A 27,807-nucleotide genomic window follows, 5' to 3' on the forward strand; every position below is an offset into this window, starting at 1 on the left:
AAACTACCAGTCTAATTCTGAAACTTTACTTGAAGTCCATAGCTCTTTTAAGCCAACTCTTAGAATTAACTGCATTATACATGAGGCTCCATGCTGACCCACTCAATGAATGTCTATGCTGACACACAAATGATTCTCTTTTCTTCCTTACCTCCAGATGCTCTAAAATATAGGGAGGGTTTGTCATGCCAAGCCTCAGCATCGCTCCCTCAGGAATAGCTTCAACCAGCTTCCACAGCAGCGTCGGGAGGTCTGTGCCAATGTCTCTGCCATAAGCCCCGGTGTCCTCGCTGGTCAGCCATATCTCACACACACCCTCTGTGAATAAAAGAGAGAGATAATTAACAAATCTGTTTCAGAGCTGTTTATTTTATCATACAGCTGCTCACTCTTTTTAATGCAGTATTTCACAAAGCTATTATGCAGCCAGGCTGGGTATTCAATTGCAAGGGGGAGGGGAAGAGAAGGAAGGTTTATCCCAGGGGTAGCAGTGGGTTATTAAGTTCATTTTATGAGCACAAGAGCGCTACAACAATGCTGTAAATTATCATTGCTGTGGAGTGATTAACATTAACAGCCAATGACTAATTCTGTGCTGCCTCTACAGCAAGTCAGTCAAGTTTAGCACGCTGCTCTATTATTTGGAGCCTAACTCATTGAACACTACAAGCGACATTACCCAAGCCAAGGGTGTGTATTAAGGGTTGTTACTCATGGTTGTAAGCTTCTAATAAGCAAAAATAGCTCTAAAGCACAGCGATTAGCATTCATCCTGGAATAACTATGAACAAACTTGTATTCTGCAAATTACACAATTAGCAACACAATATCAAAGTTGTACTGAAAAGGTTTGTGACCACTGCATGACTGAGTGATAGTGCTGGAAAACCCGCTTCCTGGCAGTTAATACTTTATTTTCCATCAATCAGGGCCTTAGGAAGTAGTATATTTGATTTATATTGTAAAGAGTAGTGACCTTGAGCACTGATATTTGGTAATAATAGCCTCCTGCTCAAAGAGGGGAAAGATTGCACCACCCTTTGATAATAGCTGAAAGCAATGAGGTTTCACACAGCCGCCTGGGTCAGTCTGCCCAGCTTCCATCCTCTTTGCAATGCAATCCATCTCCCCCCTCCAGACCACCCCAAAGCAAGAAATAAGCCATTGAAAACAGAGTGGCTGGGAGAAAAGTGATTCCCAGCGAGATAAGATCCCATTAACCCAGTGAAGAGTTAAATTTCTAATATCAACGATGAAGCAGTAAAGAAAACACCCAAACACTAGAAGGTGCATAATTCATCAAAGCACTCTGGACCAGCACAGGATGTAGCACAAAATGTAAACGTTTCTATTACAAATACACACTAAAGATGGGAAAACAAACACATACACAGAGTTTGATTGCATAAAAAGGCAATAAACCTAGGAAACCAAGAGGTTTACAAACATTTAAACTCCAGGCTGCTGCTTTTAACTCACACTATAATGATAACGGTGAGGAGTTAGCAAGGATGAGCATCAAAAGTCGTTCTGTTGGTTTGCAAAGGTTTGCAAGGTCATTTAACATTTAGGATTAAAGAGTACTTCAAAATTAAAGGTAAACCACAAGCAACTTCTTCACTTCTTAGATTTTGCTACAAGTGAGACAGATGGATAATTCTGTTCCTTTAAGAAGCCTGGTGCAAAGTATTCCTCAAGTATGGCTCCTTGGTGATCCAGCTTGCAATCACAGCTTTGTAGTCACAGTCCAACTGAGCTCACCCATGCCTGAGGAGGTATGCAGAGTCTGCTAGCAATAGACATTCACACCTTGGATTCCACTGCACTTGCTCACATTTTCAGAGTTTCACTCACCACAGGCAGTACCCACACCATGAAACACACTCTAGGGTTTGCCACTTGACATTTATCTTCCTGAGATAGGGAAAAAACCAGTGAATGACAGATGTTCCATTTTAAAAACAAGACAAATATGAAGGCTCTAAATGATGGCTCATTTTCTGTTGGGTTTTTTTGTGCCCGTCTCCAATAGCCATTAAAACACTGTAAAACAGAATAATTGTCATTTTTAAGCTTTCCATCTAAATAGTTGCATGAGGTTTGGGTTTGTGGGTTTGTTCATGAAAATGGCCTCACAGTTATCAGATTAATACTGGGGGGGAAAAAAACCCAAATCATTTCCTAGGAATGGAAACAACATTCCAGTGGAAAACAACAGCGTGCTTTTAAAGCTGGATAGGTGGGGACCATTAGCCCCCTGGTAGGCTGAACCTTCAAATTAAATCACAAGAAGAGGAAGCAGCTGTAACAGTAAATCAGTAACAACGGGAATAACTGTCTGATCTGCTCTCTGATCAGAGCGTTGCACAACAAGCAATGGGAGTAAGTCACACTGACAGTGCCAAGGATGTAGTCTTAGTATGGGGCGAATGGACATCTGTATCTTAGGAGAAAGTTCACGTCCCAGTTTTTAGGCTGACAAAATGGATCTCCAAATACAGAAAGCTGCTGGGAGTGCTGAGTACTTAGAAGTGGGGTAAATCAACTTTGATTACAACTGTTTGTGACAGAGGTTTGGTGTCAACTGTGCTTAGGCTGTTTATTCCAGTCCTTCGAGTCCTGAGTTTAGGAGTCTAAACTTACACCAGGTAAGGGGAGTAAAGAACAGACCTCTCAAAAAGCATGAATAAAGTGAACCAATGCTTGCCATTCCCTCTTCCCCATCAGACTCCAGTCCGATGTAGGAGCCTATTTAAATCCACTGCTAATCATGTATGAGGTTTTTTCCCTTTCTTTTGCAGCGAACCTCTGGAGACATTCAAACCCATCTGGATGAGCTCCTGCATGACCTACTCTAGGTGGTCCTGCTCTGGCAGGGGGGTTGCACTGGATGAGCTTTCCAGGTCCCTTCCAACCCTTGAGATTCTGTGTGATTCTGTGTGAACCTCACTCAATCACTCACCACTCTCCTACTGGGTAATTTTGGCATTAATAAAAGCAAGCTGATTTTGTAAACAAGAAAATTGATCCAAACTGCAGAGTTTGGATGTGCAAACTCAGAGCATTTGTTACAGTATTAAGGCCAATTATCGTTATAGTCAAGTAATTACAAGTCTGCCTCTGGTCACAGCTCGTAGTTTATTTCTCACTCTGCCATTGCTACCCAGCACAAAAGAGTAACCTCAACAGCTGGCATCTGATCTCCACTCTGCTGTAATTGGAGATGACTGGGAATGAAAAACATTGGAAAAAGAATGGGTTCCAAGGCAATGAAGGAGGTCCTGAGTCTATTCCTTCTCCAGTGTCTCAATATAAAGAAACAACCATTGCAGATTATCTGACATGGGTTTTAACTTGATTTCTGGAGAGTAGTCTAAACAATCCTTGCCATAAAGGCCACAAGAAATCCTACAGTTGTCACTTTACGACGTGTGCGTTTCTGTTTGAGAGACCACTTGAAATGATTCATTCCTTTAATAAAAAACTTCTAGCATTTTTTATTTCACTTTGTCTTCATGCCACTGTTGGGAACCCTGCTTTCAGCACTAGCAAACGTCTTTCCAGCTCTATCTGCAAAAAAAATTATACCAGTCTAAAAAAACCACCAGATGATGTTACATTATCAGATGTTAATCCCGCTGAAAATCTACTTGTAACCTGCTGTTTCTTTGTACAAATGACAGTCAATCAGAAAATCCCCTTATTTTTTCATTCTCCTTCCCTTCTTCTTGTTCTTCTCCTCTTCCTGTGAGATTTTCCAGTGTGAACAAGACTGGCTTCTTCAGCAGCACAACCCTCTGCAGGCTGCCTCGGTGGGAGAGCCCCGATTCTGACCTTCTCAGTAGCCCACATATGCTTATCAGTAACTGCCTGACCTCTTTTGCTGTTCCTCCTCCAATGGGGAATTCTTACAGCAGCCTGCAGTGCTGTATAGACCATAGAAATACTTCTCCCACTGCACCACAGAAATCTGAAGGACCATCTGCCAAGGGGAGGTCTGACTTAAATATTTGTCAAAAACTGCCCGCAGACTTGAGGACAATCCATCTGACCCCGTCATTCCTGATCACACCCTTAGAATTGAAGAAAACCGTAGCCAAAGATAGAGAGAAAATGTTGCAAAAATCAAATTCAGTTGAAATGTGCTCATTGTTCAGAATGAGCTTACCCTACATCAATTTATCTTCAGTTATTTGAGTTTCCCCTGATTGATTCAGCAGGGATTTTCCGGGCACTATTTGCATACTCGATGCAGTGCACGTCCTCGATTACTTTGCTGAGAAACTGTCCAGACATCTGTGTACATACCACATCACTGTATCAACCTCAATATAATGCAAGTTTAAACAGAAACTGAGATTTGGAGGAATCAATTTCCTCCTGTACTTTTGAAGCACGCACTCCACAAGCATGGATTCAACCACGCAAGAGTCCAGGTCTCCTCTTAGACAGCCAGTTCAACAACATGAATCACCACTGAAAGATCCCATTTCAGGGACTTCCTGGAAGAGAAACTGAGAGCAACTCACTGATGCTAATGGAGGTTTGGAAGGATTAGTTTCCAGTTCACCAAGGAAGCCCTGTTTGATCTCTATATACACTGGGCTTCTAGAGGAGAGAGAGAATGGAGTTACACACGTCATATACCAGACTCAAAAAGTAACACACACCTAACTGTCACCATCAGAAACTGCAGAGTATCTGGCAGGCAGATGATGAAAATGTAGACCAAAGGAAACAGCCTGACTTCCTAGAGGATCTTTATTATTCTCAAATACATCTCCTCTTCTCAAAAGATCTTATTCTTTTTTACTTTTCCCGACAGTCTTAAGACATGAAAGATAAATTTACCACTCCTGTTTTCTTAATGCTTGTCATAAATAGCAGAACATCTAAATGGCCCCATGAATGTTGGCTGATCTTGCTGGAGTGCAACGCTTGGAGAAACTACTAGATCCCTGAAACTCCTGTTGAAAGAATATGCCTAGCAAAAGGATGACTGGCTTAACCAACCCTCTGCGACACAGCAGGGAGCAATGGCTGGTTGAGTGGCCAGGAAAGTCTGTTCAGCATTAGTGCACTTCAAAATGAGGACTGGGGAAATATTTCTCTGAATTTTTTGCTATCACAATCATAAACAATAGTTTTAAAATCTCCTTAGGAACACGAACTGCTTTGAAGCGTTGATTAGTGGTAAGGACATTAAAACCTGCTACACACAGTGACTTCATTTAAAAGCCTGAACGAATTCCATTTTATGCAGTCATCGGGTAAGCCAAAGGGTAAAGTCAACTCTGTACACACAGTGAAAATTCCTTTCTGTGGGATCACAGAATAGCTTAGATTGGAAGGGACTCCAGTAGGTCATCTAATCCAATCACCTGCTCAAACCATGCCCGCTTAGAGAACTGCCCCTTGTGCAGTTGTGTTTTGAACATTTCCAAGGACAGAAAAATACCAGAGACGCTTTGGATAATCTCTGCCAATATTTGACCACCCTCAGGGGAAAAAATGTCTTTGCTTGCACCTAATTGCAACTTCTCGTGTTTCAATTTCTGCTGTTACCTCTCACCCTATCTCTGCAAGACCTGTCTGCCTACAAGACAGTCCTGCCTTCTCTGTACCCTCCCATTAAGCAGTCACAGACAGCACTAACATCTCCTCCATGCCTTCCCTCCTAAAGCTCAACAAGTCTACTTCTCGCGTGTCATGTGCCTCCTAATCACTTCAGAGCTATTCTGCTGAAGTGCTCCAGTACATCAGTGTGCCTTGGGCTGGGGTGCCCAAAGTTGGACAGAGCACTGTCCCTGTGAGGCCTCCTGATTGCCAAGTTCACGGCGCAAGCGGCTGCCACAGGCCTGTGGCTGCACTCTGGCTAATAGCGTCTGGGATACAGCCGATCACTGCAACAGGGTTTCACTGCTGACTCATGCTCATCGTCAGCTCCCAGAGGAACTCCAAAGTCCACAAAGTTGCTTTCCAGACAGTCAGCCCTGTTTTGTCCTGGATTCAGGACACTTGCTTTTGGAAGTTACTGTCCGTCAGCCCATGTCTCCAGATGGCTGAGGTACCTTGCAGTATCACGGCCATACCCTCCAGTCAGTCAACTATTGCCCCAGTTTGGTACCATCTCCCAAACTGCTCAAAATGCACTCTACCTCACTGTCCACATTGTTAACAAAGGCACGAATCACTGGCCCCAGGATCGATCCCTCCACAATGCCATTAATAACCGTCAGCCAGACTTCATACCAGGTCACCATCCTGTGAGCCTGCCAGTCCAGCCAATTCTTTCAACCACCTTCTCATCCACCTTCACATCTCACCAATCTAAGAATATTATGGTGGACTATGCTGAAGACCTAGCTAAATTCAAGGTGAACCCCCATCATCCCAAACAAGACAGACAACTCCAAAGCAAACCACTCCCCTCCACCCAAACCCTGAAAAACAAACCCAATCTCCTCCTCTCTACTCCCTGAAAAAATCTGCAAACCAACCCACTCCAAAACACCAAAACTACTCTGATCCACAAAGCCAGACATCCCACCACACATGTCACTCAGGGCAGGCAGTTGACTTGCTATTGGTAAATTTGATGCTAGCTGTTTCTAAACACCCTCCTGTTCTTCATGTGCCTGGAAGCGGCTTCCCCAAGGGTTTGCTCCATAGAGAGGGAGGTTCAGCTGCCCTGTAGCTCCTTCTTGCTTTTCCTGAAGCACAGGGTGCCATTTCCCTTTTCCCAGTCATCAAAACCTTCCCCTGATTGCCATGCCCTTGCAATGATGAGAGGGAACAGCCTTGTAATGACATCAGCCAGCACTCTCAGCACACTTGGATGCCTCTTACTGCAGGATTATTGCTATTACTTCTGGATGTCAGCCTGCAGCTACAAAAACTACAGCCATGTTTTGCAAGTGCTTAGTTCAGTACAAGTTTTTAAAGCAGTTGTGGTTTTTGCTACCCACAGGATGACACATATATTGGAGTACTTAGGAAATGAACACGCTAAATTTTATGGTCTACGTATTTTTGAGAACAAGTGTGTTTGGGAGCTAAGATGAAGTGACACATAGACCAAGTTACACTGACTCAGATTATTCCACCTAGGTAGGATAACTTGTTCTTTTTAAAAGCAGAACACTCAACAATATCACTTTGGAAGATTCAGAAGACTGTTGTCTACTACACTTGGCAACAGAATTCAAGAGATTGTTTCTTTCTCCTTGCCAAGAGGCTTAACTGAAATAAACGTTTGCACACACAAATGATTGCAGTCCTCATATATTTATATATATGCTATATGTTAGCATGCATTCATGGCATGAAATTCTCAAACTATTTGAAGTTCTGACAGGAACTTGATTTAAAGGATCTTAAATTCTTTAGTAGGCACTTACCATATATTCCTGATCCTGCAACCTAACAAAAAACCAAGTTTGGGCTATATTTGCACATTCCAAAGCAGAAAAGGTAATTTTGTCTTGGTCCACCTCAACTCTTCCAGCAATTGCTTTCTCAAAAGCGTGATAGATCCCTTGAATTTTAGTAAGGTATCTTTTCAAAAAGTAAAATATTATAAATTAACTTCCATACAAAAAGAGTTCAAGAAATAGCTTGATTCTATTTCGATGAACATGTGTTAATACAGGGTTTAAATGTTATGTTTTATACCTTTTTCCCCCTCCCTCAAAGCAACTTACCATGTCTTGTATTAAGTAACTTACAAAGGACAGCTCAATAAGAATCTTTACTTTAAAAACATGAAACATTTTGGTTTTGCACAAAGTTTAAAACCAAACCCTCCCCTTCTCTCCCAACAACAAAACACACACACTTCAACTACCACCTTTCACATTAATTTCAGGGTTTCTTTGGAGACTTTACCAAAACATCCACACACTGAAACAAAAAGAGTTCTGGCCCAGCTACTTATCTACTCTTTAGTAACATCAAGATAGCTTTAATGTAAGGATAGCCTACCATCTGCTTTGTATTTAGATGTGAAATCTGAGAGAAGAATCTAACAGCCACATGACTCACGGTGGCTTTGCATTTTATCTTCTGTGGTCATGAAAGTGGAAGCCATAAACGGATTTATCCAAGGTTTTCCTTTTCAAAAGGCATGTGTCTCGAAGATGAAACTGTTTAGAACATGAGTCCACTGAATTTGCTTAATTTATCCAAATTCTTTGCACAGAAGTCTCAAAACCAGAACTGCTGCTTTTACAGTAAATGCTTCTCCATCAAGGTGAAGATTACTACCTGTGACTGGTACAGGGTTTAGCAGTTTAATAATTTGCACCTAATATCATTTCTTTTGCTCACTTCTGTGGCAACATTGATAAGCAAAGTGTAGCAGTTTGATATGAGTATTCTGAAACAGAGCATTAGAAAGCTTGTGGCAGTAGCTCCCAATAAAAGACATGCAGCAGATAGGGCCAACTGATCACTAAATATCCAGGAGAGACTAAGAGCTTTCTCTCTCCCACAAAGCAAACATTTGTCCTTGCTTATAAGAGGTCATTCTACCCCTATAGGGACCTCTGTTCCTGAAAGCTTACTGTGAGAGCACAAACCAGCAGCCCTGTCATTCTCGTTTTGTAACTCCAGTGTGTTAGCGAAGGGGAGAGAGAGGAAGGGGGGAAGGAAAGGGAAGACTATAATAGGTCACTGCTGGAAACAGAACGATAGCTAAGCTTATTATGAGCCCAGTTTCATTCTGCTATAACAAGAGGGACTCCAAAGGGCATCACGACAGTCAGGCTGTGTGAGTTTGCTCAGTGCCAATACCGCAGCATTATGCATCCTGCTTTCAAGGAGGACTAATGATACCATACATCATGATGACAAATTGGGGTTTGTAGCCAGTCTCAAGAGAAAGGGGAGGAAAGGATTTGGAGAAAGAAAAAAAAAAGTACTTGGGTTTGATGAGTTGGTTCTGTTTTTCAGGTTGAGGGGTGAGGAGGCTATTTCTCTAAGAGAGCAGCCAGAGCTTTTTCTGCTGGTCATCTGCCCACGACCCTCCTATTTCCAGGCATGTTGTGTTACCTACACCATGGCCTGTTTTAAAGGTCAGCTCTTGCACAAATGAAAAAAAGTAATAAGAAATTTCTACTTAATCATTACATTTGCCAGCTGAAAAAAAGATAAAACCCAAATCTGCCCTTCTACAGATAGACATGCTACAAGAATTAAGCTGGTTTTCAGTGGAAGCCCACTGCCTAGGTTGACAGAATAAAAATCTTGGGTGTACTCATGGTCAGGGATAGAATTAGCTGATGTTAATCACTTGTTTGTTCAATCAAGAATGTTATTCAAGAAGCAAGTTCAGTGACAGGCAGTGGTACCTGCATCAAGAAAACAATGCATAAAGGACTGGGTGACCACAGGGACTGGGTTTTGTAAAAGGAGATTTGAACCCAAAGGAAAGTCATGTCAGAAAAGACACACAGGCATCAGTCTAGAGTTGTTGCTCTGCAGCTCTGCATCCAGCACACAGATACGCAGGTCCCTGAAGAGTGGAATTCCCGTTCTCAGCTCTGTGCCTCACAAACAGGCTTTGTGAACTATTGACATGCTCATGTTGTTGTTGAACTATAAGCAGAGAGCACTCAACCCTCCACCAAAAATGTGAAAGTCCAGCACCCTGCAAAAAAATACTCCTTGGCTATTGAAAAGAAAAAGGAGTAAAATTTCCATCCACTTAGAAACAGAAGAACTGAAATGTATGACTTCTAGGTCTATTGTCAAAACACAAACGAGGAATCTGCTCTGAACTCTGAATTCAAAATGAGGCATGTGAGAGATGGTGTTGGTGACTAAGGAATTCACTGGGAAAAAAAAAAAGAGTAGTGTGCCACTCATTACAACATACGCTCGCTGTTCTGAAAGCAAAACATAGGCTATCGGTCTGCTGGCGATGAAGCATCAGATGCAAAGGGCCACACGCTGCATGAACTCAAGGAAATGGTCATGAGCTGTAGGCATATTACAGGATGCAGTGCTAATTAATGGAGGCTTTTCCCTCAGTATCCATCTCTGTAGTGCTAATGAGTTTGGATTAATTTAAACAACATGTTTTCATGGAAACTGATTAACTCTTGGGAAGTAACGTGGCAGAGAGAGTTTCAAGCACTGAAAATGTTTGTAGCCAAGCTAAACAACGCCCTGAATTTAAAGCTCAGAAAGAGAATAACTCAATAAATTCTGCAACAGCAGCTTGCACACGAGCTATTAGGCTGTGTTAGATATCTGACATGGAAATTCATTCTCCAGCAAGCATTTCCCTGCCCAAATTTCTTGCATGTTTTGAGAGCTGAATCCTATAGTCCTATTTCATTCAAAGTTTCTCACTTTATTTCTTAGAGGATGAATGGTAGAATGAAACCACATTTTGGGTGTTTCCAGATGACATTTCAAAAATTACCTGAAAATTAGCTGGAAATAATTTGGGTTACAGCAAAATGTCGACTTTTTAAGATGTAATCAAAGAAAGAGGATAGCTTATGTTTGTCTTTAATTGAAAAGCTAACAAGAATGAATAAATAATCCCTGCTCTGCTACATAGCCCAGGATTAGGGGAGATGTCTTTTAGAATGTGACCTTTAAAAAAAAACCCACTCAGAATGAAAAAGAAAGTCCAATTCTGACAAATACACACACCTCAAGTACTTCATTTCACACTAAGCTATGAGCCCTGATAATGTAAACCTCACACAGTAATACAGAATACAGGAATACTTTTAACACAAAAAGCATTTCTTTTGTTTATCACACATTTTTCTATATAATCATGGTCATTTTAAGGACTGAATTCTGAGGAAAACACTGATTTTCATCACAATTATTCTTTGTATAAAGTGAGAAAACAGCTCAAGAATCTGGCAAAATGCTGGATACATCAATAGTAAAAGAGTTTCCCCAATTTTAAATCGTGAAGTTGTTTAATTGCATCTACTGAATTCTCACTATCCAGAGTCTCTTTGGTGTGTAATCGCCTTAATCTAAATTTATCTACAGTATTCAGTGATACGCCACTAAAATATATCACAATCAGAATGCAATTAAAATCTGCTGGAGATGCCTCACAGGGAGGTCAAAGTGAAATCATTCAAGTGTTTGGAAGGATATGAATGTATTTATATCCGACATTAATGCCCATTGAGGTGTCATTCTAAACAATAATTTACCTTTTGATGAACTTATTATATAGCAATGCAGGAACACAAATGAAAATTAAGAGGGATGAGCTTCTATTTGGGAATCTTTATCTAAAGAATATTTAAAGTGCAAGTGCTGAATCTTTTCAGGACTAGAACTGAAACAAGAGACTCAGATAAAACAGTTTATCATCGTAGCTATTAAAAAAAGCCCACTCAGTAGGCAATACTAGAAAATGAACTTAAAAAAAACCTGATATAATCTAATAATACCCCTATTTGTTAACCAGCTTTTGTTTAAATACTTGGTAAAAGTCTGCAAGTGTTACACAATTTCAGCTTGGTCTTAAAATGTTCTGTAATGTGTTCCTTATACCTGTTACCCAGATCTTTACATCCTATACTTAGCTCTGAAGGACACAACGATGTAATTCAAGGAAAAAAAAAATACAAAAGGTATTGAACTTCACAAATCTCCCCAACAGCTGCTCAGCTGCATCAACTTTTAGAAAGCCATCATTAGGGAAATCATGATTAAAAAATAATATGCTTGGCTCAGCGACTTATTTTTTAATGAGTTATTCTTAACACTGGGCGATCACTTTTCCCTTCAAAGCAGGTAATTGCATTTCAAATCTGACTCGTCTACATGGTGGTTTTAACGGTGGAGGAACAGGGCTGTGACTACTTGTGCTTTTGTTTCTTGAGACAGCTTTTCTATCAGGAGTGCTTTTCATCATTTCCCAGAGCGCTCAGTTATAGGGGACTTGTCCAACCCGCAATGGGCACATGGAAGCACCAGATTGTAGGTGATTAAGGAGAGAAGGTAGTTTTCATTTTAGAAAGGAGAGGAACAGGGAGGGCAGGCCAGGTTCCATGGCCTGGCTGCGAGGTGTGCACGTGTGCTGTGGGAACTCATCACTGGAGCATTCAAACTGCCCCAGCATGCAATGTCTCTGGTAGGGTGCTCTTGCCAACAACTGCTGCCTACCCAATGTTTCAAGGGCCATGGAGAAAAGCACTCTGAAGAAAAATTCTTCCAGGCAGCAGCAGTTCAGTCAGTCTTATGTAAAGTCTTCACAAGTCAAGCACAAGAAGAAAAAGCCTTTGAACAGCACACCAACCAGGTGTGTCTTTTCTGAATGAGCGCAAAAACCTTGTGAACTCTCTTACTGCCAAGTGCTATATCACATGATTTTGTTCAATTTGATTACAGAAGCTGAAACTGGCAGCTAAGAAACTGAACCCTTATAAACTAGTTTCAAAGAGTCAGAAGTCCTGAATGAGGTTTTTTTGTTGTGACTATTATTTCAATCCAGCTGCTTAAGCACAGCTGTATTAAAACTTAATATACCCAGTCTTTTAACATTTATAATATTAACACAGCATATCAATGACTCATTCACTTGATAGCAGCATTGTAATCAATTCATAGAAATCTATGAATGATTCGTGGCTTCGGAATTTATCTTTACAGGAACTTACAGAATCATTTTCTTTCAGGACCTACAAGATGAATTCCATCCCAATCTTTCTAGAGGAATCAGGAATTGAACACAAATGCTATTCCAAAGTGTTCCTCATTTTTTTCTGAGAGAAATATGATTCAATAACAAGGAGTATTAAGTATTAGGTATTACTAAAGGAGTGCTTTTTTTTTCCCCACAGATGTTTGTGTTTTCTGAGACTGAAAGTTGGGATATTTTGCAGAGCAGCTTTACTAACTATGCCAAAACATGTATCACTACTTTGGATAAAGAAATAAAATACATACAGAGCACTACAGAGTCATCAAATATCTAAGCCAAAGTATGACTACAAAATAAAATGGCATGCCATCATCCCCTGCCTTGCTAAGGGAAGAACTATGCTGTGTACACACAGGCTGTTTGTCGCTGCTACATATGGAAACAAGATTTAGCCACATTAGGAACAAGGTGAAACCTAATGAAAGGTCTATATCTTCTCCTGTTTTAGAAATGGATGAAACATCATTTCTTACAGAGCATGTTTTGACTGCCAATAACCCCTTTTTAACAACATGAGCTTTAGCCTCGGGTCATGTGCTGTAATGTCCAAAAAATGTAAGAAATGGTTCCAGTGACTTACAGTATAGCATAACACATCTTTTTGTCCCTACAGAACAACCACCTGGCTGCAGCTTCAAACACATTAAATACCTTTTCCTTATCTTTTTTTCCTGGAAGGGAAACAGTTAGCAGAGATGGGAATAAAGTGGCTTTCTTGAGTTCACTGTATTTTCCACTCTCCTATCTCCCTCCTCTAGTAAAATACCAAAAGTAACTACCTATTACAACGTTTTGCCTCAAAGGAAAATTAAAAGGATGCAGTAAATTTGAAATTAGGATCACAGAATGCACTGAAACATGTAAGCGCAAACCTGAAAGTGATGCCTAGGATGAAAACTCTTCCTTGAAACCTACAGAGAACTTGGAGACATACAGGCAGTATCTCAGCTCAGCAACTCTTTGAGGCTCAGCCATGGGAAAGATGCTTTTTAAGAATGAGCTTGAACACATGAACAGAAATCAGAGAAATGAGCAAAACTGACTGTGTTAAATACCACCACACAGCACTAACGACCGATTGGCACTGAAAGATAAACTGAAATGCCTTAAAAGACCATTTTTAGAAGAAATATATTTCTTTCCTCTGGTTGAACAAAATGTCAAGTTATCATCTTGGGATTACAATGAAGCTTGCACTCATTTATTTAGGTTTAGAGTTACTATTCCAGCAAGGGGTTTGATGCCACTCTTACTTAAGAAATGTTCCTTTAAATCAATCACATCAGTCTGTGGGAATACAGAGGAACGGACGAGCTGAAGCTCCTATTTTTTAAAACAACTGCTGTTTGCACTAAGAATCGAGTTACTAGATCCCAATACTGTTAACTGAATCCTCCTAGTCAAGTCTCCAACGTGCACTCAGGCTCCTTCAAATTGTTTTTGAGAGATATATCCTTAATCAAGATGCATAAGAAAACACAGCTTGCATGACCATTCTGTGCATACATCATTCTATTCCAGTAACTTTTGAACTCATTGGCCAATTTCTACAGAATTTGGCAGAAAACTAAGTCTCAACACCACTGAGTTCCCCTAAGTTGCATGAGGACTAGTAGCCAGCTGGAGATGCATGACACAAAATGAATCTCTCTTTTAGAGGAAGGCAAGCAGGACTATCTCTACTCAGTTTATTTGGTTGCAGCTACCAGGTTGGATTAGCGACACCACCTCCAGGGCACGGATGCTCCGAGTTCCATGAGAAAGGAAGTGAAGCTCATGCCAGTAGAGAACATCCACATCACAGAGTACCAAGCTTTAAGCAAGCAGGTTTTATCCCACCACAAAAGAGCTGGTCTTCAAAGAAACACCACAAGCATTGCCTAAGTACAGACTCATAAGCATTTGCAACTTGTAATTATAGTAACTTGTCCAGCTACTTTAGTTCACTTATTGTGTGTGACAATAATCGATAGCATGGGGGAGTTCAATGATTCTCTGTCTTGAGGTTGTTAATATTTTTTATCACTAGGGCTCCAAGCAATTCATCATACCACATGCTTGAATGCAAACCACTGGAGCAATAGTTTTTCTGCATATTCTCTCTGTGTACGTTTCTATGCATGACAGAACAAATATTGAGACTATCAGACAGCCTCCATTCTATTTTGCAGGTCTGTTCCAACACATTTAACCACAATGCATATCTCCTCTCTTTCCTCCCCTTCAGCCTGCCCTGTTAATGACCTTAAACCCCATTTAAATGAACCAATCTCTGCTAGTAATGAGAAATAATTCAACCTCAAGGAGGGTTTGTTAAAGCCTTCCTCATGAAAGCAAGCATACACGTATTTTCAATCATTTGGAATCATACCTGGACTTTCCATCTTAAAAGAAATCATTCACCAGTGACACTATACAGGCTGGACCTAAGTCAAATACTTTCTTTGTTCCAGCTCTTAATTATAAATTTAACATTAGAGAATTCTAGTCTGAGCACTTTCTGTGCTGCAGTTTCAAGTTTTGCTGCTCTCTCAGATCGAGAGGAAGGATTTAATACATTTCCCCATTCCACACTGATGCCATTTCCCCTTCTACAGAAGAGCACACAGAATTATCAGCACAAATTACAGGGGAGAACCCATGAAATTCACTTGTGAGCAAGTCCAATAAGGATCTTTAACATCAAACTTCTGAAATGGTCACAGATTGATCAAAAAAGAGATTCAGGCTCCCAGCTCCCACTGATATCCTAGAGCACTAAGGCATGCCAACACATCTGAGCTTATTTTTGGGACACACAAACAGGGAACCTGGTTAGCATTTTGTATGGAGTTTGTAATGCTCCTTCAAATTCACATGGGAGTTTCTGGGTACCTTTTTTCTGTTTATTCTAATCACTGGCACAGAATGTAAGAAGCAAAAGCTTGCAAAAATGAACTCCACTTTAGTCTGGATAAACAATTTAACACGTAACGACCACGGTGTAAAAGTGTTCTTGGTTTAGAGAAGGACAATTCATATGAAAGTGTGTCCCTCGTTAAAAACAGGATCATAAACCAAAAAGCTTTGTGCTGCTACACACAAACTGTATTGTGTCTTGCAGAAGTGTCAAGTCTTGGCAAACATCCACTTGCTGAAATATTGCCAGGCACATCAGACAGATATTAATGCAGGATAATCTGTAAGAAAAGCATTCTTTCAGAAACACTTTTTTTCCCTTTCTTTCTAAAACCATCAATCAACTTCCTAGCTGAGCACCATGTGGCTTCAGCTTAAGACAGCCTCAGGAAGGCTTCAGTGTCTATAAACCACTGACTGACTTCACAGCCTCCGTGCCTCTCAGTGCCTGTTGTCCTAAGTGTTTGCTGAAGTGATTTGGCTGTCTCTCAGCGGCTAATTCTGACTTGTAACTTGGGTAAACCAGCAGCGTGGGGTTGCTCAGACTTGACCAGTGACATCCTCAGTACCAGTCAGCCAAGGTGCAGGCTGCCAGGGAAGGATTTTTTTTCCAGTTTGAATTGTTTCTTGGAAAGAACAGGAACACTTAGGACCACCTAAATTACAAGTCAGAAAAAGAACTAATGGAAACATGTTGCTCTTTGGGGCAAAAAAATGCAAAATTGCACATGTTTTTGTTCAAAACTTGAATTTCCTAAGCCAGACATACTCTGACAAATGTAAGTGCATTGGCATTTCAACAGACAGGCACTGTAAATGTAAAGCAAAGCACAAAGTTTCCAGAGAAATCTTCCTACAGAACAGTACTTTTACATGAGTAATGAGGATTGAACTGGACTATCCAGGAAAACAAAATACACTGCAGGAATGGTTGAAACTATTTCCACACCTACAAGAGCTCTACTGACATGCTTGTAGAGTCCATCTCAAAGTGTGAATCCCTGCCTGTCTATTTCAGGGCAAAATGGTAATTTACTTAAGCATCTTGATCTTCAGAAGAGCAAAAGCCACTCGCCAGTTTCTAATCCGAAGCATTCCCATGTCATCCCTTAAAATGTATGTTCCAATTTCGTAACATAGATTAAAGCACTGTTATTTCTACATAATTTCACAAGAGCCATCATGAGGAAATTACTATTAAGTAACTGAAAGACAATATAAATAACTTCACTATAGCTGTAACTACTGGAAGGGCTTCCTGGAGTCGGATTTATGAAACATGAGGGACTGGATGACTCCACGTAGTGGCAATGATGCATTTCATCTGAAACTTAGCAGTAACTCGAATACAATCTGATTTAGAGGTGACTAAAAGCCTGAAAGATATTTGATGGTTCATTTAATTGGCAGCTTACTGCCTGTATTAGGTTCTAAACAAAATGTTAATGTAAAGAAAGAAGAGAAACTAGTGTATATGTCGTGTATTACTGCTTTTGTTTGGACATGTCTGCATAAACTGTCTTGAAGGAGGCATTTACTCATAGGAATAAAATACTAACATTACAGAACACAGCAGAAACCTTTTGGGAGAACCTTGACAAATATTGTGGTGACCCCAAGTTATATGGTACTACTAATAGAAAAGGTGGCTTATTTCAAGCTAGATTGTGTATGCTTACACGAGCTGCAAGTACACCTATGCCTATAGCCTGGTCTTAATTTCTTTAAACATGGTTCTTTAGGAAGAATCACATCACACTCTGAAACATTAACGTTATTTGTTGATGCCTGAACGATCTCAGTAAATAAATAACATTCATCTCATGCTATGAAGAGCACTCAATTAGCTCGCTTCTCAATTGCAAGCACTCCATGGCTAAGTCACCCATTGGAGACAGACTTTTTATTTCAAATAATGAACGTGCTTTAGAAACGAGACAATAAAGTGCTTTTTTCAAAGAGTGCACTTCATCTTGTTTCTGTTTCTATGACTAAAAAACCAGTATATAAGCTTTCTTCTCACCGTAATTAGTTCTAACGTAGTAGGAATAAATATGAGTCTAAACAATGCCAGGTATTCTGGCAATAGAAACTGCACTTAAGTCATCAGTTTGGATGTTGGGAATGAGAAGTGTATACATGATAGCTCTCAACAGATAGATGCATTCCTCTGGAGTAGTTATTTCATGAGAGATTTCTCCTTCACCCCTTCCTCCTTAGTCACCTTCACAGAGTGAAATTTCAACACGTACCTTTCAGTACTGCTTCAGCCTGAAGCCTGAGCCTCGGTAGGCACCTCTTCATCAATCACCAACACTCCTTTGCAGACAAAGCCTGACAAATCAAGTCTACCTGCATTGCCCAGTCTGTTCTGCTTCTTCTAAGCCCTTGTTCTGCTTCCAAGGATCCCGTCCCACAGGAAGCTTAATAAGATCTACACTGGATCTGCAGTAGTCTCACTCTCCCATCTGCTGCATGTTTGTACCCAATGCTTTATCTTTGCAGAAAACCAAACAGCAAGCTGAGGAGTCAAGCTTTTTACTTAATTTTTACTTTCTTAATTATTGCTTTTCTGTTGAAAAAGAGCATTCTGAAGTGGCCTCATGTTTGGCTGCTCACTAAGCAATGGAACGAGAGATGGAAGGAAGAGCATGTGGAGAGTGGACAGCCTTGACACTGACCAACGTAAACTGATGCAGATAAGCATCCTTAGGAAGAGCCAAAAGATATAATTTGGATCAAAATAACCCCTCAATGACAGAAACAAAAAAAAGATGGCATCTTCAATAATCACAACTCATCTCCAGCCACCTATTCCTCCTCCATTCTGCAGTGAAAGGGATAAAGAAACTCATTGTTTAACAATGACTAAACCTAAGCTCTTCCCATCCTTGTAAGGCTGCTTTTAATCTGGATCAGCTTCTCCAGATGGACACAGAGCAGCCACACAGGGGCCAGTACAAAGGGCCAGGACCAGGAGGAGATTGAAGATGCCTCCTTGAACTCAATGCTAGCTTTTGTTAACTTTGAAAAGAAAACTTCTTTTGCCTGCTCATTTTAGGGCTTTTTTCCCCTTAATCAACTTCAAATATTCCTAGACCAGGTTGGTAGCTGATAGCAAATAGGCTCCAAAATTTTAGCTATCACACGTGCTGCAAGGTGTTTTTCATTACACATGCAAAGTGGATAACAATGATCTAGGAGACGCTCTGTAATAGCTCCAACTCCAAATCCAGGATGGCACAAATGAAATCAGACCTGTACTATGCCAAAGGATGTGCATGATATTCATCTTCTCTGTTTCTGATGCAAAAGCACAAGCCCTACCTCCTACTGAGTTTCAGTGTGGTCTGTTTTAATAATTGATATGCTGCAAAAAACCTTCTGCATAAAGAAAGCACCTATTAAGTATTTAAACTAAGTATTTAAAATTAAGTATTAAAAATACTATGAAGAATTTAATACATAAGAGAGTAAATACTTTTGAGCCCAAAATTGCATGTTGTAAGTAGGTGAGTTTTAAGATTTTACTCTGGTACCATTATATCCACATTCTTAATGAAATTCCCTGCCACATTTAGGACAACTTGTGTTTATATGAATGTTAATCACATCTCTTTGGGCCTTTGTGAATTCATACATTTCTTTCTTTATTTTCAATGTACAGACAAAACAATGCCTATGGATTTCCAAAGAGCTCTCAAGTGCCCTTCAACAATAACTTTTAGAGAAAGCAATACCTTCCATGATGGAGGGAGCAGTGCTTCCTACTGATTGTCTGTCTGCACATCAGAGGCAACTGCTAGGAATAATTTCCCAGTTTTCACAATACACAGGAGTCAACTCATACTAGGACTGGTGTATTCAACAATCTGGGGGGGGGAAAGCATGGAATAGGAATAAAGGAAAAATTTGTGATGACAAAAAATTATCCATAGTAAATCAAAACTCAATTCCCTCTAACAACTTGCAGAATCTATACTGAATTAAGGAGGTGATAATAATCCAGCCAATGAAACCCTAAACATAAAATAACACACTATTAGAGACTGAAGCAAGCCCTGAAAACAATGGGCTTTAAATGATGTACTACAGTCTGGAGACTTTTTTCCTCTAGACTTTTTTTGAAAGCATTATCTGACTAATTAGCACCAATCAAAAGGAAAAAAGTTGTCAGAATGTTAACACTGAATAAAGAAAGAATACAGAACTAAGGGGAAGCCAATACTATGCCTCTTCACACATCCTCGGTATTCCAGAATTCTGAACTTCATTGTGACAGCCTTTCATAAAAGTTCCCAGAAAGAAGACTGTAATAAAGCAGACACAAGAAAAGGGAATGAAAAACCCCCACAGCTCCGTTGGAGAGGTGAAGGGGAATATAACAAAGAGCTACAAAATCACCAACCAAAAGATGATCAGGAAAAGGAGCACGGCACTTATTTTCACTCTTCAGGAATCCAAACCATAATTGAACCAGCAAGTCTCAGGCAGTAGCCCTAAGTGAAAAGTTTTCACACATGGGGGTTGGACTAGATGATCTCTAAAGGTCGCTACCAATCCTACCATTCCATGATTCTGTGATTATTGATTTCAGATACTATGAAGCTCACTGCTGCAGAGATCAGAATTGCAAGAGTCTACAGGCAAATTTATGACAGAAGAGGCTGTGCAGCAGCATCTCTGGGCTGCAGCCTCCGGCATGGGAGAGCCCTAGAAGATGGGAGGCTATAGAAGGCTTAAGCTAAGCCTCACCTTTGGCTGCCTCTCACTTCCTTCACTGTTCCCAAAGCATCACTGCAGAAAAGCAGAAGGTTAGTACACATTCATGGCAGTTGCCTGGCATGACAGAGCAAAACTTACCCCACATTACTTATTTGTACCATTTGTCAAGGTGTAAACAGGGAGAAAAAGTCAAGTTAACTGATTACACGATCTTCTAAGGAAAGACGGTGTAATGAATAGCAACTCCAAAGTTGGCTACAATTTTCATATCCTAGTTGTTTCATGCTTTTGTCTCAATTCAAGATGAAAACATAACAAGGAATCCTGTTTTCCAAGGCAAAATCAAGTACAGACATAAGGCACTGGCACAAGTTGCCCAGAAAGGCTGCGACTGCCCCATGCCTGGCAGTGTTCAAGGGCAAGTTGGATGGGGCTTGGAGCAGTCTGATCTTGGTGGAAGGTGTCCCTGCCTGTGGCAGGGAGGTTGGAATGAGATGGCCTTTCAAGTCCCTTTCAATCCAAACCATTATGTGATTCTATAGACACAGAGGCAGATTTTCTCACACACCTTGTCAAGCTGAAAAAACAAACCAACTTAAAAGTCCAACTGAAGTGTCACATCAGGAAAAATGGAAATTGAGTAGGCGAGCTCTAAGCACATACTAACAGAGTCTTATCTACACTGTATCACTCTAACTAAAGCAAATCTTTCTCATTTCATCTATTAAAATATTTGCACTTGAAAAGCTGAGGCATACAAAGACATGCAATTAAGATGCTTCAGTGTTGGTGTTTGAATTTAGTCTCATGACACGTATCAGAATGTCATCAGGCATCTAAACAGAGCCTGAACACCCAAACTCAGTGAGAGCAACATGTCACAGAGCATGGCATAATGCAAACATGGTAAAGGGCTTCACTGCTAAGTGCAGACACATGCACCACCTGGATTCAGGCAATACAATGACCACCACTTTGTGCAATTCCAAGGGAAAAGAACTGCCAAAAGCTACGAGGTCTGGGCTTGCTTAAAAAATACTCATCCAACTGGGATGATTTCAGATGAAAGAAAATGAGAACTGTGTAATTATATACATTTACCTTGACAAATAGAAAGCAATCTGTGATTAGAACATAGTAATTAGTTACAAAATGCTTCCCATGGATTTAATTACCCATCAGTCTACATGTTTCTTAATTACTTTTATCTCATTGCATCAGTAAAAATTTCTGCCTGAGGCAACTGCCACTCACTTATTTACACAGCTTCTAGTTTTTACAGTGAATATATTATAGCAACATGGCCAAACAATGCTAGAATTACAGTTGAAATTTCACGGATGAAGAAGTGCTCCCTCAATTTTATATGGAAATTATTTCCTTAGGTTCAAATTGGAACGTAACTTTATTATCTGTCTGCTTAGGAAATTTCAGTGTGCCATTTCAACTTCTTCAAACAGAAGTTCTTAAGCATAAAAAAAACCCAAAATCTATATTCACATAGCTGGAAAAATAGTTGATAGGCAAAACTGTAAATCTACTATATACATAACTTTCCAGAGAAATGTATGAGATTTCTAAATCTGAATAAACTCTTGAGATCTAAGAACTTTTGGGGGAGTAAAACTGACTTCAGAACTCCCCTGCTGTAACAGCCTCTGTTGTAAGGACAAACTCTTTAGCATCAGTATTATTCAAGGTCAAAAGATACAATTAAGCCACGCAACCTGCACTGACAGCTCTTACGGTGGGTTACACAGAGAATGAGACCAAAAAAGGGACTCGAATTTATAGTTGAAGAAATAATATTTATCTATACAAAACCTAGAAAAGCTGATCTATTTGCTTGCATTTTGAGACATTTTGTGTTTTGTTATTTCTGCTGCTGCACGTTTTTTTTGCTCTGACAATAGACTCTTTGCAGAAAGAGCTTTATCTTTTTGTTGCCTCACGAAGTGATGGGTACAATACTCCCACTATGTAATAAAAAACAATTACACGGTGCACACCTTACTTTTGTAAGTCTTTTATAAGATAATAAGATAATAATAAGACAAATGACAAAACTCATTGTGCTTCCACACTTGAACTTTGCAGGATTCATGAAGAGCAAAATCACAAATACAATTGAAGTGGAAAATGTCACAAAAGCCAAACAACAAAAATAAACATACTATGCAAAGGGAATACACTGGAGTTATTCTAGCAAAGAACAAAAGCAAAAAGTATGTTTCTCCAGGTGATGACACATTACTTACTATATTTCTCCCCAAGGAACTTCCCTAAATGAAGGTGTTTAGCTGATGTGATGTAATTTCTCTTTCACCTTATTATTTCAGATAGTATCAATTTCATGTAACATTTGCATATGCTTATGAATTAATGACTATAATTAAGGATTGGAAATCAGTTATCAGCTGCCACCTTGCTGCATGATTTCCTAAACATTTCTTTACTATTTGAACAGGTTAAATATTTTTTGCAAGTGCAAAGTTGTTACCAAAGAAGAGGACAATGCCATTGTCTTCCTCATATGAATTCAGTGTGTATAAAAGACTGCCTCTCTTATACTATGGTTTTCTTTCTAAACCACACATCATCTTAGATTTATTTTCTCCTATATGTAAGTACTGGAAATATTTCACAGAATCATTTAGGTTGGAAAAGACCTTTAAGCTCACAGAGTCCAACCGTTCCCCCAGCACTGCCATGGCCACCACTAACCCATGTCCCTCAGCACCACAGCTACACAGCTTTGGGATCCCTCCAGGGATGGGGCCTCCAACACAGCCTAGGCAGCCTGGGATGGAGCTGGACAGATCTTTGGGGCAGAAATTGTTGCTCATCTCCAATCTAAACCTCCCCTGGTGCAACTTGAGGCCATTTCCTCTCATCCTGTCACTTGTTACTTGGGAGAAGAGAAGAATCTCCTCCCAGCCACAATCTCCTTTCAAGGAATTGTAGAGAGTGAGAAGGTCTCCCCTCAGCTTCCTTTTCTTCAGGCTTAACAATGCCAGTTCCATCAGAGTAAAAGAGAAGGGGCTGGAATACAAGCTTCTAGTAAGAAAAAAAGCTAGGTTCTGGTTTTGCAGTCATCACTGGAGGATCATGATCAAAGACAATAAAAAACCCAAACAAAAAGACATACAAATGTTGTTTTGACCAAGCCACGTGAATCAAAATCATCAGCTACTGTACCTGGTGAAAGAGTGAAATTCACAAGTACTAAAAATGAAATGTATTTGCAAATCAGTCTTTGTACAGAGATGCTAAAGGAGTCCTTTGGAGAAACAGCAATACGAAGCAGTAAGGTCGAGGAAAGGCAGTAGTCACCATCATCTGCCCTTCTCTTTGAGGACCTGGAACACCTCACCCACTTGACATCATAAGATCCCTTCTGTCTGGCTCCTTTTACACCTGGCTAGCAAAAATGCCAAGTTACTGGTGTGAGTCTGAACGTACAAGTCTCAATTGGACTGCCATCAAAAGCCAGGTTTTCCACTTAGCTTTAGTAGTTAAAAATCAATGAGTAATCTTCATGTGCAAAAGTTGCAGGCCTGCTTAATTATTAATAAGCAATACAACTGTAAATGCTTTTGTTCACCATTCCTCAGTGCCCTGGCAAATGATTTCAAAATGAAAGGTGCTGAACCATGAAGATTGTAGGCAGCCATTGCTTTCTGAAATCACAGTGCAGGGAATTGGTGGAATTCTTGCCTGCCTGGGTTATAATCAGACATTGTGAACTTTCCTTGAAAGCAGACTTCAAATTCACAGGGGTCCCCAGCCTTCAATCACGAAAATGCTTGAAACGACCTCCATCTGCCATTTTAATGTATTCTTCCCAAAGACTTCAATAAATATTTAATATAAGAAATGCACTGTTTAAACACAATGAATAGCTTGTGAAATTAAAGTTGGCTGACGGATTACACGATATAATACACAGTAAACAATGGCAGAGAAACCATAGGCAGAGACACACACTTCTCTTGTGCTCTTCAGCTAAATGAATCAGAAGAAGAACGTGAAGGCAAATTTCATGATACTCTTATTGAAGATAGACTGAGCTCATAGCACAGCCTTAATGCAAGGTCTGTTTCTAATCTCGTACATGCACAAGCATCACCACAAACACTTGCCTGCCAGCTGTAGAGATGACATACACAGAGTCTTTTCCCTGCAAGCCAGTAGAGCTTTCCTTCTCAGCCTCCTCAAAGAGTACCATGATAAGCTGGAAAGACAAAGCTCTGCCCAAGATTTTAAGTTGAGGCATAAAAGGGTGTATAATTAGATGATCCAGTTCTGAAAGACACTAGACACCATCTAACACTAAAACCATAGCAAATGCTTTGCAGGCTGCCCAACAGCCTCAACCCATACACATGGAGACAACTGCATTAGCAAATCTGTCAGCAAAGCACATCCTAGCATGGTTTTTTTCTGTTTTCATCAGTTTGCTCTAAATACAGCTGTGGCTTTCTGGAAAAAGCAGTTGTGTGGCATTTCTGAAATTCCCAACTTTAAACACTGAGAATGAGCAACATTTGCTGCCTGCTCTGCCTGCCTCTTCCACCTTAATACACAGACACACATCCAGACAGACACAGGAAAAGGCATCCCTTTATGTTTACACTGTCACATTCACTCTTCACTTAGGGTACCTGAAATACCTAAATATAGAAGCACCAATATTAAAAGCATCTGCTTTCAATCTGCATTCAAACTGCTGAAGAGCAGCTCTGCAGAGACAGACCTGGGAGTCCTGATTGATAATAAGCTAAATATGAGCCAGCAATGTGCCCTCGTGGGCAAGAAGCCAATGGCAGTCTGGGATGCATCAAGAAGAGTGTGGCCAGCAGGTCGAGGGAGGTTCTGCTCCCCCTCTACTCTGCCCTGGTGAGGCCTCATCTGGAGTCCTGTGTCCAGTTCTGGGCTCCTCAGCTCAAGAGGGACAGGGAAGTGCTGGAAAGAGTCCAGCACAGGGACACCAAGATGATCAGGGGACTGGAACATCTTTCATACGAGGAAAGGCTGTGGGAACTGGGGCTGTTTAGTCTGGAAAGGAGGAGACTTGAGAGGAGATCTTATTAACATTTACAAATATCTAAATGGAAGGTGTCAGGAGGTTGGGACATCCCTTTTTTCTATTGTATCTAGCAACAGGACAAGGGGTAATGGGATGAAGTTGGAACACAAAAGGTTCCACTTAAATATAAGAAAAAACTATTTCAGTGTTTGAGTGAGGGAGCCCTGGCACAGGCTGCCCAGAGGGGTTGTGGAGGCTCCTTCCTTGGAGGGCTTCAAGACCCACCTGGACATGTTCCTATGCAACCTGATCTAGATGACCCTGCTTCTGCACGGGGGTTGGACTGGATGATCTCTAAAGGTCCCTTCCAACCCCCACCATTCTGTGATTCTATGATCTATATATGTTTTCACTCCAAAATTATACCTTTTAAGTTTTCTGAAGCAGCTCTCTGGTACATAACATCAGAGTGTACTTTTCCACTCTGACATAAGAGTATCTATTTCCCTGTAAGCAACAAGTATTGGCTTCTGGAAAAATAAAAAAGAACAGTTCTTTTGTAGAAAACATCACACCCTTGGTGGAACACAAAAAAAACCTCCTAGGACGTATATGAAAACAATACTTAATTCTATGTTTATGGAAACATAAACCTAGATAAGGCTGAAGACCATGAAGACATAAATACTGGACTTCACTGAAGAAGCCAACCCCAACATTTTTATATCTGTCTGTGACACGTATCTATAAAAACTGTTTTGAAATTTACTCTCATCCAGCACCTCATAACTGTGTGGATATACCAATAAAAACATACAGTCATAAAACACTGTACTTACAGGTCTAATTTTTACAGCAAACATTGATAGTTGCTTTTTAAATGAATTTTGACTGTTTTGTTGGGGGTTTTTTTTCCAAAAAAAGAATTTTAGAGCATCTGCATTTTAGTACAAGCCATTGTTCTCTCAGATGTCAAGTTTTTGGTTGTTTTTGCTATATTGATTCCTGATTTTCTACAGTATTAGAACAGGCTTCTTTTCTCACTTTTAAAACTCAAATTATTAATGGTAAGTAACCAAATTTTAATTAAAACAGAATGCTTTAGCTCAAACTATTACCTTAGTATTGCCAGACTCAAGTCTTCTCAACCCAACTGTCCAGACTCAAATCCTTTAAACTATAATTCATTATAAATTTTTGATATATTCCTAACTCTCAGTAAGTTTCATTTTCTTACTTTCTTCTTCCTCACTTTCTCTCTGGACACATACATATCTGCTTGTAAATAAAGCTCCCTTACTGAGATCACTACATCAAATGTATTTTCTGCACAGTACAGAAACCACAGTCTTGGAAACTAAGTGGATCATCTAAAGGTTTGTAATCATTCTTTGGTCAAAGACACAAAACCAAACAAAAAAGCCCAACTAAACACACTTTGAAAAATGATTCCTGGTCCCCTTAAACAGACATCACAGAATCTCAAGGGTTGGAAGGGACCTCAAAAGCTCATCCAGTGCAACCTCCCTGCCAGAGCAGGACCACCTAGAGTAGGTCACACAGGAACTTGTCGAGCTGGGTTTGAATGTCTCCAGATAAGGAGACTCCACAGCCCATCTGGGCAGCTTGTTCCAGTGCTCCCTCACCCTCACACTGAAGAAATTCTTCCTTGTATTTCTTTGGAACCTCTTCTGTTCCAGTTTATACCTGTTGCCCCTTGTCCTATCATTGGGCATCATTGAGAACAGCTCTATATACAACATACCCACATGTACACATATGTATGACAACACATCACTACATGGCAGTTGCTGGGACACAGATAAACACATGACAGGGCTCAAGATGATAATCAAGACAGCACTTTTAAATCCCTTTCCAAATTGCAGTTCATCAGGAAGCAGCAGTAGATTCTAAGAGAGCAATATGGAACGATTGGAAGTGTCTGCTCTTCCCAGTTTTATCACAAGCACATACTGTTGGTCAAAAGAGGGAGAAGGGAGAGAATCGTATTAACTTCTCAAAGAAGGATAATAAAATAGCATAACTCTGACCATGCAAAGAAACTGAGGGTAGAGAAAATAGGATGACTGCAGAAGTCACAGAATAAAAAAAGGTCACGGTTCTGGTGTTTCAAGAGTGGCTCAGAGTACTAAATCTGAATTTACTGTTGACCCTGGAGTGTAAAATTGTTCTCCAGTTGTTCAGACCCATCAAGCAGATCATAAAAAATTAAGATCTATAAGGGCATCTACTTAAAAGGGCAACTGCACTTTATCATCTTCACTGCAATTAATTCAAAATATGTAAAGAAGCCCATGAACTAGGAAATGACTGCTTTCAAGAAGAGATTACAGTATTAGATAGCAATGCCTTAATTTGCATTGCTGACAAGAAAATCCAGAAAACTCATTAATTTTACAACAGACACAACTCCTTATTTCATTACCTTGTTAACATTTCT

General features: G+C 40.2%; 1 protein-coding gene across 1 annotated transcript in view; it reads right to left on the reverse strand.

The window, feature by feature from the left end:
* The window catches only part of CDKAL1 (CDK5 regulatory subunit associated protein 1 like 1), a 335,233-nt gene that overhangs the window by 133,676 nt on the left and 173,750 nt on the right, over window positions 1-27,807 (reverse strand). Inside the window, exon 10 of the mRNA XM_061995176.1 lies at window positions 152-318. Coding sequence (XP_061851160.1) covers window positions 152-318 — 167 coding nt within the window. The remainder of the gene's footprint in view (window positions 1-151; window positions 319-27,807) is intronic.

Source organism: Colius striatus, chromosome 4, assembly GCF_028858725.1.
Source record: "Colius striatus isolate bColStr4 chromosome 4, bColStr4.1.hap1, whole genome shotgun sequence".
In the NCBI taxonomy this organism is placed as follows: domain Eukaryota; kingdom Metazoa; phylum Chordata; class Aves; order Coliiformes; family Coliidae; genus Colius; species Colius striatus.